Source organism: Myiozetetes cayanensis, unplaced genomic scaffold (assembly GCF_022539395.1).
Source record: "Myiozetetes cayanensis isolate MyiCay16 unplaced genomic scaffold, myiCay2020 scf1, whole genome shotgun sequence".
NCBI classification, from domain to species: domain Eukaryota; kingdom Metazoa; phylum Chordata; class Aves; order Passeriformes; family Tyrannidae; genus Myiozetetes; species Myiozetetes cayanensis.
Window position 1 is genome coordinate 99,516,048 of NW_026086604.1, and position 13,502 is coordinate 99,529,549.

The 13,502-nt window shown below is 43.4% G+C and overlaps 1 protein-coding gene across 3 annotated transcripts in view; it reads right to left on the bottom strand.

The window, feature by feature from the left end:
• The window catches only part of EGFR (epidermal growth factor receptor), a 1,326,436-nt gene extending 1,313,136 nt beyond the window's left edge, over nucleotides 1-13,300 (bottom strand). For 2 of the 3 annotated variants that reach the window (XR_007630657.1, XM_050330238.1), the window contains exon 1: nucleotides 12,860-13,298. Coding sequence is in view for 2 of the 3 variants with exons in the window: in XM_050330238.1 (XP_050186195.1) it covers nucleotides 12,860-12,965 (106 nt within the window). In the remaining variant the exon portion in view is untranslated. Of the gene's footprint in view, nucleotides 1-12,859 lie in introns of all 3 variants that reach the window. The other variant, XM_050330250.1, reaches the window with a different exon arrangement.
• Nucleotides 13,301-13,502: the final 202 nt, after the last annotated feature.

The window sequence follows — 13,502 nt, forward strand, 5'->3', positions numbered from 1 at the left end:
TCTTGTAAAATAACTTCCTTTTCTTCCCACTTTGTATTAAAGCTCTTTTTGCATCACACTGTGGTCAGTGATTTATTTAACCAATCATGTGGAAGGGATAAGGGGGAAAACAGGAAAAGTAGGAAGGTAGGGATTATACACTGGCACAGCTTCTAAGTTATAGACAAAATTTAAGTTAGTTCTGCACTTTTTTTTTTTTAGAATGGTTCATTAATGCTAATGAAAGTAATTAAGGCTGCTTAATGTTCATATTCTAATAACTAATGCAAAAGAAACCCACAGTGAAAACTAACAACAGAGTAGAAGAACAGTACACTTCAACTGTTTTTCAATTTTCATACAAACCCTGCAATGACATTGCTACTTCTGCTGACCTAGTGAGCACTTGGCAGAGGTAATGAAAAGGTGTCTGTTCTCTACACACAGACAGGTGTAAACCTACCTCGGCCCAAGCCACGTGTGGACTTCTGGGCAGTTACAGCAATTGTGGACCTGACCCATTAATTTTTAGCTGACAGTATTTTTTATTATTTATTATTACACCTTCAGAGCAAAAGTCTTCTTTTATGTAATGATATAAACACAATTGATGGTAGCAATTTATTCCTGGGGCTGAAGACACTCACTGGCAATCTAGCAATGGATGGAATTATTGCTGACAATTTTACAAAAGCTTTTATCAAAGTTTATGGGCCATTAAGCCCAACAGTGCGATTACCACTATGATATCATCACTCTCAGTAGTACAGTGTTGGCCCAGAACAATCCATTTTCAAATCCTGTCTATTATAATCAGTCTGTTTACTTAGAAGTCATATGTTTGCTGTTTCTGAAGCAATCCGAGTCTTTGAAACAGTATTTGAGTCTAGCCCATAGACAGGATCCAATCAGTACCATATTAAACCAGGATAAAACAGCTTTCCTTTCAAATATCCATAATCCGTTCAGGTTTTCTCTTCATAAGGTGAAACACAAAACACAGATGTTAGCTAAGCGTATCTGTATTAAGCTCCTTGATACAGGCAATACAATAAAAAAGGTAATATTTCTCTCTAGAACATCAAATAATTCAGTTCTTGACCTGAGTTTGTCATTCACACCTTCCATGCCCTATGCTATCAGCAATTAATTTGGTTCAGAGTAACTAATAACCAGACAGAAAAGAAACAGAGAAGGTGTTAATTAGCTATTTTTACTCTTGATTCACTGAATATCTAGTGTGCTTATTGATGCAAACCAGACTGCCGCTGTTCAAATCAAGATGACCCTCATTTAGGAAAAGGGTCTGTTCTTCCTTTTTCGCACATGATAAATCTTCCAAATGTCAGGGAGAATTATCCACAAACACTGATGGGAGCATCTTACGCACTGCTGAACACAAACTTCCATGGTGCTGGATTAGCTCATCTACCATAGACAACTGTGATAAAGTGATGCTGCCTAGGGGATCTGCCTCATTAGGAAGGGAAAGAGAGAACAACAGCAGATCTGAAGTAATAAAATGATTAACAAGAGCACCTTGCAGAGGTTATTAGGTAGGAAACAGACTGACAATACCATTGTTCAACACTTAATTACTTTTTGAAGACCAGATGGAAATGAGAGAGCATTTCAGTGGTCATCCTTTCAAATTCCAAACAAAAAGACAAATATCAAACTGATCCATTAACTGGACACGTAACACAGATGTGTTAAGCAATAATGAGATCCTACCAGATAACTGATGATGTCTAAGTTGTGACTTCACCTCCTATTGCAGACATCCTCACTGCAAGAAGTCAAATTAGGAATAACAGATTACTTTTACACTGAATTAAAACCACTGCAACTCAACTACTTCTGCTCCTTTACAGGTAGGTGGAAGCTGAGCACACAACATAAATATGGATTGTATGTTTCTCTTTCCAGATCTGCTGTGAAATACTTATCCCTACTCCTACTCTTGAAGACTGAACCTCTGCCATTAATTTTCTGGGAGTGATAATGGCATCTACTCAGATGCCACAACCATGACAAAAGGCAAAGTGTGGAGCAGATACCACCTCGTGAGCGCTTCACTCAGTCTGCTGCACCAGCTCAATTCCAATGCTGCCTTTGCTACTCAAGGTAAGCCTTAAGTGGCAAACTGTGCTCTGTCCCCAACATGTGCACAAGGACCAGCCAGAGAGGTTTTCATTAGAAACCCAAACACTACATGGTCCATTTGTACAGATGATCAGTACCCTACCAGCTATTGGGTCTCACTAAGGATAGTCTCACCCCGAATGATCAGATACCAGCCAGAAATCAAATGCCAGAACCTGAACACTCTTTCTGGGCATGATTCATCTTCTGTTCACATTACGACAGGTCTCTGTTGGGAAAGACCTGAATCAGTACCTGAGGGAGTGGAGATAGGACTGTCACTAGGTTTTCTGACAGCTTGGTGTTTAGGGAGTGACTTCTATCCCTTAGTTTGGCTCTGAAAACAAAGTCACACTTCCACCACTTCCCAACTCTCATCAAATGCCAAGGGCCCCACATCCTACACACTGCTCTGTGGTACAAAACCCATGTTCATGCGGAGACACAACAGCTTCAATTATGGTCTAGTTGTGACAAATCAGCTTCCAGAGTCAGGATTTTGCCAACCAGCACTTCTGTTTCCAAAAAATTGGTTTGTTTTGTTCTGGTTTAATCGGTTTCTCGCTTGGGGTTTTCTGTTTGTTTTTAACAGGGGAAAGAAAAAAACCCAAAAGGCATGTACTTGGTGCTGAACTAGTCTGAAGAGCAGTAAAACAAATTGAATCCTGTTCAGCAAGTGAGAATGTCAAAATTCCATTCATGGGAAACAGGTTGCAATAAAAGTGGAGGAGAAAAAACACTCCACTCCTCTGAAGTGTTTTTGATTAAAGACACTTTTTGTTTAGCAGTTCCCAAAATGTTGTGCCAGCTGCTCATGGGCTCTCACTCAGACTTGAGGATATCTCCCCCACATTTCTGTGGGGGAAGCTTTCCTTGTCTTTATGTGCCCACTAGATACCTCTGTACCTTCAGATTTAACATATGAGAACCAAGTTTGTCAAACTTTAGTCATATCTGCTCATACCACAGCTGTTCCTTCCCAAGGATTAAAAGAAATTAAGACTGTTTTATTTTTTTCCCAGCTCCTAAAGTCATAGTTTGTGCAAAGTTCACCACCAATGCCTTCAGGTAGGAGAACCGGTAACTTCCACTCTCGGAAGAAACAGTGATCACATATGCAAAACGGTATTTTTATCTGGCACTGAAGATCTGATATCTTCATTATTTTGAAAGGCTCTTCTATCAAACAGGTATTCCTAGTGTCTTGTGTACCTTTCATGCTATATTAAACGAAAAACTTGGAAAGAAACATGGTAGTAAAATTTTGTTCTAAATAGAGCCAATGATCACCTGGCCAGTAGATCCCAACATCTTACCTATTTCTTCATATCCCCAGAACTCCGTAGTAAATTTTACAGTCCAGGGTGTATTTTCTTAAATTAATTAACATTGCTTTGTACATGGTACAACCAGGGATGACAGAATAGTAAAGTGACTGTACTTTTTTTTCAAATGTTATTTTCACAACACCAAAACTACCTGGGATTTTTTCATTTGATAATACAGCTACTTAACAACATTAGGGAAAAGGTCAAGAAGACTTTTTCTTCCTTGTCTTCCACATTGAATTACAATGCTCTCATTCCTTGTCCAAACCCAGCAACGGAAGTTGCAGGTGACCTACAAAGCACATCCCCTTGGAAACACCAGGGACAGCATGTAACACATAAGTACATCTGAGAAAGGCACTTTTCTGCACCTCTGGTTATGCCACATCCATGGGAGCTGATGGCCCAAGAAGACATGAAGGAAAGTTAACACTGCAGCAAATTGCAAATGTTTGGGAAGCAAACTGCTTGAGAATTCCCCACTGCAATTACAGAAAATGGAGGTGCAGCTGCCAAGATGACCTCTTTTTCCCATTGAGTATCTGTTTGTGGAAAAGGAACAAGAAAACGTAAGTGTTGAAGATACAGCACAATGCCACCTGTACAAAACAAATGCGCATCTCATTTTAATGTAAGCTTTGGTTAAGTGGCTTGTGTTGAAATGCTACCTAGCATTCCAAGTGTAAGCCAGCTTAATCATATCTATTGGAAACCACATAATAAATAATATGAAATATTCAGCATGCCATCCTAATTGCAGAGGTTGTCTCATTTACTAGAAGTCATTTATTTATTCAAATGACTTGAACTACGTGATTCAATCTGAATCATGGGAACTAGTTACTGATCTGTGCAAACAGCCTCTTACCTCTTTGCTAAAGGCATTGTTGAAATAACTGACCCAACTGCTAAAACAAGCTTCTTCCTTGAACCCTGCCTCCTTCCCTAGCCTTACCTCCTGAGTGAACTTCAGAGAACATTACTGTTCTACAAAAACATAGTGAACATAAGAATTAAATAAATTAATCACAATGCAATTAACTAATGCAAAGGAAAATTGCTATTTTCAAGATCAGAGAATTGCTTAGGAACTGCACATGCAGCCATAACTGCACTTTGCAGAACTGAAGTACGCAGCTCTCAAGAAGAAATGTTCACTGCTTCAGATGTACATCAAACTCAACTTTCAGAATTGCACATATGTCTCAGATCTTAAGGTGGGGGAGGGGAAGCGAATACATATCCCCAGAGAGAAGTAGCTATTATTTGGGTATTTTGGTTGGTTGGTTGTTTCGGGTTTTTTTTAAGTTAGGTCTTGCAAATGTGAAAACGGCATAACAGTGCTGCAGTTACATAGAAAGCATAATTCAGGAAACGATTCAGACTTTACATCTGCAATCCTGATTTGCAGCTACTGTCTCACACTGCTGTTATTTCGGGAGGTGCTGGGGCTTCCCCTGAGGTGGTGGAGCAAAGGGCCAGGTATGCTGAGCCCTACCTCAGGCAGGGAAGGAGCACGCTTCAGTCACCAGGAGCCAAACCAGATGCATGCCACCACAGGTCACCTCATCCCAGGCTCCGGTTGGCCTCCATCAAGGGACATGTCCCCAGGGAAGGACACATAGGAGGGCCTTCATGCTCTGCATGAAACGTTTTTTTCAAAGCTTGTGAATAAGCCCCAAAGAGGATGTTGGTTACCTTCAACTCCAGGCAGTGTTTATCATTGGCTTGGGCATGGGATGAGAGACCAAAACACTAGCAGGCAACTTCAGTAGCCAGATGTGTTCCCTCAGGCAACTATTCAAATTCCTTATGGCTTTGATCCCATGACACAAGATAGGTGAAATAGTACTTTTCCCTATCTAGGAAGAGTGCTGTACAAGCTCATAGTGCCCCAGTGCCAAGAGTGGCTGATTTCCAGGGCACTTCTGGTTATCTTCATATTTATTGCTGAATCTGGTGATGGGAAGGCAGGGATTATACCACCACGTTCTGATTACCAAATGCACACAAACTCCATTCCCACAAACTGATAACTCTTTTCATACAAAAGCCAGAGCTAAAATACTACTATACTGTCATCAAGACAGCTGGTTTATATCCTGTTCTTCTTCCTTCCACATCCCCCCTGGAAAACATCCTGCCTGACATGGTCCCTGCCGAATCTCCACGCCCAGGAAGGAGAGGAATACCCCTGCAGAGTGATTCTGGCATAACTGCCTTTGCTGGTCCTGCATATTTCTATTTTATCAGTCTGGGATGGAGAGGGTTGGCAAATCCCCCACTTTTCCAGGGAGTTGGAGGATACTCCCAGGGACGTTACCCATCCTTCACACGACACCTTTGCAAGGTGAAGCAACCACAGAGTGGTAACCGCTACACGGAGGAGAAGGCTTTTAACCCACACAGAAGCATTGCTGGCCCTTGGGGCATCGCTACTGCTCATCAACCCTCACCCTGCCTGCCCAAAGCCCCGACCCCGCCTGCCTCTGCACCTCCAGCAAGGCAGCTGCAAGCCTCAGGCTCCTCCTCCAACAGTTAGCAAGGGATGGCGAAGGCTCCAAACACACAGAGACCGGGGAGGTAACAGATACCAAGCTTCCTTTATTTATCTATATTTCGTTAGTTTTATTATTTCATTATTTCAATTGACAAAAATAGCAAAAGTGATCACTAGCCTTTTGGATTGCCTTTATCTCTACTTAATGTTCATCTAGATCAGAGCAGAACTATTTATGTGTATGTAAATGACAATTTTTACCCCACCCCCAAAACGTTTTTTTTTTTTTTTTTTTTGTTGTTTTTTTTGTGGAGAGTAACAGAGGGTGGGACGGTGAAGTTAGTTCACTAATTTGAGCTAAACTTAGCAAACGTGCCTTGGCCAAAAAACTAACTGGGAGGTATAAGAAAATCAAGTGGTATTCTGGTATTTTCAATATAAACCTGCAAATTTTCATTTCAAACAACATTTAATTTTCCTTCTTATCCAACTTAAAAAGAACAGAAATCGTCTCAGGTTAAATTTGATCTTCCAGATTAAATTAAAGCAGGGCTTTTTTGTTGGTGCTTTGTTGTCAGGTTTTTTTCTCTTCACTGCATAAAACCACCCCCTGACATATTTGTTTCAGTTCAACTAGAAGTTTTTCTTTTTCTCCAGGTTTGGCTTTTGGGTTTTTGTTGGTTTTGTTTTCTTTTTCTCTTCAACCACTGAAACAAACAAAACCCACCCATAATACAATACACTCTAACAGTACAACATGCATGCGAACACGTAGATGTTTACTTTCATCTACACAGACATGCTGGGCAGATGGAGGAACCTTGCATCTGCCCTGCATGGATATGTCAACAGGCAAAACACTCTTTGCATTAAAACTTCAAAACCAAAGCTCACACATCTTTATGGGCTACATAAATCCGGTGCTTCTCTCTCCTAACAATGCCTTCTGTCCTTCAAAAAATAATTTTAAGAAGGTGCAGTGTGGTGGTACATGTATTTCTTAGCTCAGCGGCCAACCCATGTGGCCACATCTTTTCACTCTGGTCATCAGAGAGTTTCCTTGTTCAAACACACAATCTCACAAATTGGTTTCTCATGTTTCTTCCCTGTGAGCAACCCTCAATAACATTATTAAACACAGAAAGCACAAGACCCACACCTACACATTCTCCCTGTACGACAAACTACGAAGCTGTGTAGCAGTTCCTAATAAATAATCATCTCGCTTCAGCAGAAATAGACATTTATTTCGGTCCAACTTTGCTGTACAGAGCAGTACATTTTTTTTTTCCACATTCCCTTTAAGAATGACTTCTTCTGCCCATATTCATGCTAAATGTTCTGTAACTATTTCTGAAGGAAAAAAAATGCTCTATTACTCAATACTGTTAGGTCAGCAGAATTCAGCCCTAAAAAAGGAAGCATTACTGACCCATTTGCCATAGTTGGAAGTCAAGAAGTAACACATCAAAAAAACATAATGGTGTGAAGCACTATTAGGTCTCATACTTCACCTACTAATACAGTGTTCCTGGAAGAAGAGACACGGGAAAAGGTCAAACTGACACGCAGTTAACCGGATCAGTGTGTACTGTACTAGGCTGAACAAGGATGCCAAAGTCCAAACAAAACATTAAGCAGAGGATTCCCACACTGTGTACCATTCATCCTTGGAAAAAAAGAATTTACCTGAACACTTTCTACCCACACCTACACAATGTGGATAAACCCACAGTGCCAGCTCCCCATGTCCTCATGCATTTCACAAGCTCTCCAAAGCAGACAGGTATGAATAGCAGAGATCCTCAGGAATGGAGGCCTTCTGATGAATCACATCCAACACAGCTTTTATCCCACCTTCATCACCACAATCTGGAGAAGTGTACCATTGCATCAGCTTCAACTGAAGTGGGCATCCCAGCGGTGAGGGTTTGTCTGCTAATCCTTCATCATTATCCCTGCTCTCCTACCATGGACCGCAGCAGCACACAGCTCCTGGTTGTTGCCCCCATCACACGTGCTGAGTGAAGTGCTGCTTATGACCCAGAGAGGTAAGTTCTGCACTAACTTCTCCAACTGCACTTACAGCAAGGCGAGTTACTCAAGTTAACCTCGAGGCTAAGTACAAGACAGGCAAGTCTCCCTGTCATGGCAGTCACTGCTGCTTCAGTATTCATCGCAGGCTACACACCTCCTACAAATGCTACAAAGCAAACCTGGGAATCAAAAAGTGAGAACATACCTTCCACTGAGACGCAAATAAAGCTCTGCTGCATTCCCTAATAACTTTCTCTCTCTGGTAAAACCAGCAAAATCCCAGCTGTGTCCGAGTGGAATTCCTGTGCCAGATGAGCCCTGACTGACAGAAGTGTATTTTTCCCTAGTAGATGCTCAAGGAGAGCAGTAGAGCAGAATGGGCTTTTGAGAAATTATAAACACAAACAGAAGATGCCTTATGCAATTCACACATTTCCAATTATTCTAACTAGCAGGTAATCTTTTTACAGAATTAGGTATCACCCCCATTTTGACTAGTCTAATTTTATAGGGGTTTGTCATCCAGGTCACCCCAGCAAGCACTCCTAATACAGACCAGAAAGAAGGACATTTTTGTAGGTACAGCCAGTTCTGGTTCACCCAATAAAGCTCTACAAGTCATAGCATTTTTCTGAAATTTATATTACACAAGCTCTTTTGCAATATAGATCCAAGTCTAAGATGAGATTTGACACAAGTTCTTGTAATCGTAAACGTCAAAGTTTATAACATAACACGCTAACTACTAATTTTGAGTACATATTAGTTCTTTCTGGGATAATCCGCCCTCATACGCAGCACGACTCTACCCTCTGATGCACACGTGCTACTGAAACCTGGACTAGACCAGGAATTTGTAGCAATATCAACAGTTTCTGTGCAAAACAACTCCACGAAGGTATTGTCATCCTGCAGAAAATAAACTAAACCTTTCACTAGGCTTGTTCTATTAAGCAAAGGCAGTTTGTCCTCAAGGAAGATAAGGACACCTTCTGAAGGAACTGGTTTGGCTAGTCAGCTATCTTGCTGCTAAAGCTAGCATATTCCAATGATTTCAGTGATACATGGATACCTAAATGTAAAAGTCAGCCCTGAGGACCATAATGGCATTGTGTGACACTCCCCGAAAATCTCTCTTTATAAATTAACAAATAAATTACAATGGACTACTCTGATTGTAAAGTCTCCAGGGCATTGATCTTGACTTCCTATTTATCAGGAAATCCCTTAATATACTCTTAATGCAAGAAAAAATATATTTGTATTTACTATTACTTCAGTACCTAGCTTGTTCACCATGCACACATGCTTCTCTGAGGGACCAATCTCTTTTGTAACATTTTGCACAGTCATTGCATTTTGCAGACTGCCTGAATTAAGGAGATGACTGCTAGCATTTTCCTTTCCTTCCCTATTTGTCAGAAATTGCTCTTAATGATGGGACTTGAGTTTTGTTCTTCATCATTCACACACTGAGGCACTAGAGGAAGAGCAAGTCTATACTCAAGACTATTTATTTCTATTATCTCACCAAATTGAGCTGTATCAGTATCTAAGTTTCCATATCTGTAACTGCATTTACCATCAAGACTACACAGATTTATTTCAGTTTCCAAATACCAAAAAAGTTTGGTCACTTACCAAGGAAAATAAAAATAATAAATGGTTGCATAGACAAGACCTCACATAATAAATACCTAAACACACATATTAGCTCCTGTCTCCACATAGAAAATTCCACTTTTATTAGTGATAATACAAATACAGGAATGAGAGAACAGTGTACCAGCAACCCTGGGACTGTAACAGGAGCATGCAACATCCTTCACCTGGTACCTGGCACCAGGCAGGCAGAGAACATGACTCCCCCACACAAGCTGTGGATGTGTGGGCAGCTGCCTGCTCCTGGGAGGCCCCTATGCTCGCTCCCACTGCAGGCACATCTCACAGGCATCTCCTGCCAGATCTCTGCTCCCACAGAGCAGTGGCCAGGTTACACTGAAGTGCACCTAGAAAGGCACTGGATGCTTGCACATAACTGGATCAAGCTTTACACAATCCACAAAGACTAGTCTGCTTGTGTACATATGTCACAAGTAAGCACAGAATAATATACTGTGCAGAAACTACAAGACGATGTAAAGAGCAGCAATGCACAAGTACAGACACAGCCCACAAGTTAACACTGTGCAGGATATTAGATGAAGCTTTTTCATTTCATGCGAAAATGAATACCTCAACATCTCTAAAGAACTTAGTCCTTAGCTTTCCAGAAAGCAATGTAAGACACCAGGTACAGAAAGCTATCACATTTAACTTCAGCAGCTGCCCAGCATGCTTACATGCACACTCCCGAGGCGGAGCGGCACACTCCCATCCCACATCGGCTGCAGCTACAGATCAAAACTAGAGATATAAAGCCAACAGATAGCAACAAAAAGCAGTTTGCTGAACTGTACCACTGTCACCAAGCATTGACACACAAAAAGGACGCGGGTCAAATACATTCAGTGTAAGTGGCATGCCAGCTATCACAGGTATTTATCTCAGGTACCACCAAGCAGGCCATCCACGTTAGTGGAAATCCACATTAGTTCCACCGGGGTTAATGTGGGTCAGCATCAGAGAAGGTAGATTGAGGAGGGTATTGATCCCTGTGAGTGTACTTCAGTTTTAGGTAATGTTGTTTGTTTCTAGAATATGCTCAATTAGGGGGTTTTTTTTCTATCCTCATGACTACAGTGTTATAACTAAACCAGTTTTCTCTCATCCATATTCAAAAAACTAATTCTAAAATTTTGGGAAAAGACAATTGTATTTAAATTTCCATTCAAATATTATGTTGATTAGACTCTACAGGCTGATTCTCTACATTCTTCTAGCAAAAACATTTGCCCAGGCACTTTTTTTTTTTTTTTTTGAGACATCTCCTTTTGCAAATGGAACTAATCAGGTCGAAATTTTAAACAGTGTAATCTCCTACGCAATTTGAACTTCTAAAATTTGCTCTTAAAACTCAAGAGTTTTGCATATATATATATGAAAGCAGGTTTACTTTCAAAATTGCTCTAAATTCTGATGTTAGGTCCTATCATTTGACCAAGCAGGCAGTCCCCAAGATATGCTGATACTCTGTTACCTGTTGGGCCTGTTGCTTTAAATCAGTATCTCACAATTCTCAAATGCTGCTTCATTTTGTACTCCTAAGTAATTTTCTTAGTTATCTTCACGTGTGGAGAGAAACAGAGAAACTAATAAAGTCGATTAATGCTTCATGAAGAAATCCTTCTGCCTTCACCTCTGCCACTGAGCCTCCAGCTCTTACCAGAGGAACAGTTACTTGCTGACACAACATCCCAAGAATAATCTCCATTGGGTTTATCACTTAGCTGTTGATTATTTAGTAATCCTCAAATAACTGAGACCCTACTAAGTTTATGAGACACAGAATTAAACACTATAAACAAGGTATTTCTCCTCACACTTTATCAATATTCCACAGGGCATATGCATCTGAGACTGCACCTCAAAAGACTTTTAATACAGGCAGAGCAGATGGAGCCACTTTGCTTCTCATCAGTTTCAAAGGGTGAGGAAAAATAAATAAATAAAAAAAAACCCGGGAAGAAAAAACTGCCTATATTACATCAGCAACAGGTATGAACTTGATTTCTGGAACAAGAGAATCTCTCCGCTTTTTAAAGGTTGTGCAACTAGTTCTTTTGGACGGGGTGTTTCTCACTTTCAGGGCGGCTTTACTATCCACAGTCACGAAAGACTAACTCAGTCGCTTTAAGGCATGCACCAGCCCTTCTAAAACCTAATAATTCTCTTCTCCCGCTTTTTCTTTAAAAAGAATGAAAGGGGGAAAAAAAAATCAAACCACCCAAATCTGCATTTTTTCCCGGCTGGCAGATTTCCAAGATAAAGAGGACTGCTCTCCGGCTGGAACAGCAGCCGGGGCCTACTCTCCAAACTCACAAAAGAGAACACCACACACGGAGAAAAGGCGACGGGTCTGACCAGCCAGAAACGTTTTCTCACCCTCTAAAGCAGTTTCTCAAACGAAAAAGGAAAACCCAACCACCAGCCCCACGCCCCTGGCCCCAGAGCCAGCCCGCGCCGTGCTGTTCCCACGCACCGCCGGACCGGGGCTGGCAGCGCCGGGACGGGACGGGACGGAACGGCGGCTCCTTCGCGCCGGGTCGGGCAGGGATAAATCACTCCTCTTTTGGGTAACTGGGGAACCAGAACCCACATGAAGTTTACCCTCTTTTGCAGTCACCCCAGTCCCAGGTGTATACTTTTTGGCTACTATTATTATTATTATCTTCTAACAGGACAAGCGGAGGAGTCTAGGTCAGAGCGACGGCGGGGTTACCGGAGCGCTGCTTACTCGGGAACTACACGGCTTTTCCCCGCCGCCACGGTGCGGGGGTGCCGGGAGCGGCGGTGCGGGGCTGAGCCGGGGAGTGCGCTCCGGGGAGCGATTGGGCAACGTGGGAAGGGGGGAGGAAGAAAAAAGAAGCACCAAAAGGAAAGAAGCACAAACGATGAGATGTGCCAAGGCTTATTCCCATTTATTTCCTCCACCCCCACAAAAGAAAATAAGCCGAGAATCAGGAAGTCAGGGCTGCGTGATCGCTGTTACAGCTTTGGTTTGCTCCCCATTTCTCCTCTGCCTTTTTGGATGGGTGGGTTTTTCGGTCTTTGTGTTTTTGTTTTTGGTTGTTGTTGGTTTGCGGGTTTTTTTTTAAGGACAAAAAAGTAGTTGGACTTTCCCCTCTCCGCTCCCCACGTCAGTCTCTCGGGGCGCAGCCGGCAAAGCGGCGGCAGGACCCCCGCGCCCCTGCCCCCCGCGCCCTCCTACCTTTCTTTCCCTCCACGGCGAGACAGAGAGCGAGGCGCCCCAGCAGCAGCACCAGGACAGCGGCCCCGCGGGGCCCGGCAGCGGTGAGGGGGCTGCGGCCGCCCATACTGCGGGACCGCCGCTCCCTCGGCGAAGTGGGTGCGTGGGGGGTCGGACAAGACGGACGCACGGAGGATTCCGCGGAGCCGCTCCTGCTCTGCTCCTCTCTTCTCTCGCGGCCGCGCTCAGCTCCTCTCCGGCGCTCTGCCCTGCGCGGCTCCGAGCAGCATGCTGGAGGGCGGCCGTCGAGGTCTGCGCGCACACGTGCGTGCCCCGGCTGCGGGCGGGCTGCTGCCTTCCTCCTCCTCCTCCTCCGCCTCCCCCCTCTGCTCCTCCTGCTGCAGGCGGCGGCGGGTGCTCAGGGGCTTGCGGAGCGGTCGGAGCCGGCTGTGGGACGGGGTGCGCCCGGCTGCGCTCTCCGCTCAGTCGCGGTGCACAGGGGCTCCCTCTGGGGACGCCGAGCAGGAGGAGGAGGAGGAGGATGGGGAGGGAGCAAGGAGGAGGGGGGAGGAGGAACTGGCGGCGCCTTCCCCGCCCAGGTGGAGAAGGGGCGGACCCGCCACCTGTCCCGGAATACGGGATGAGAGGAGGTATGAGTGGGGTG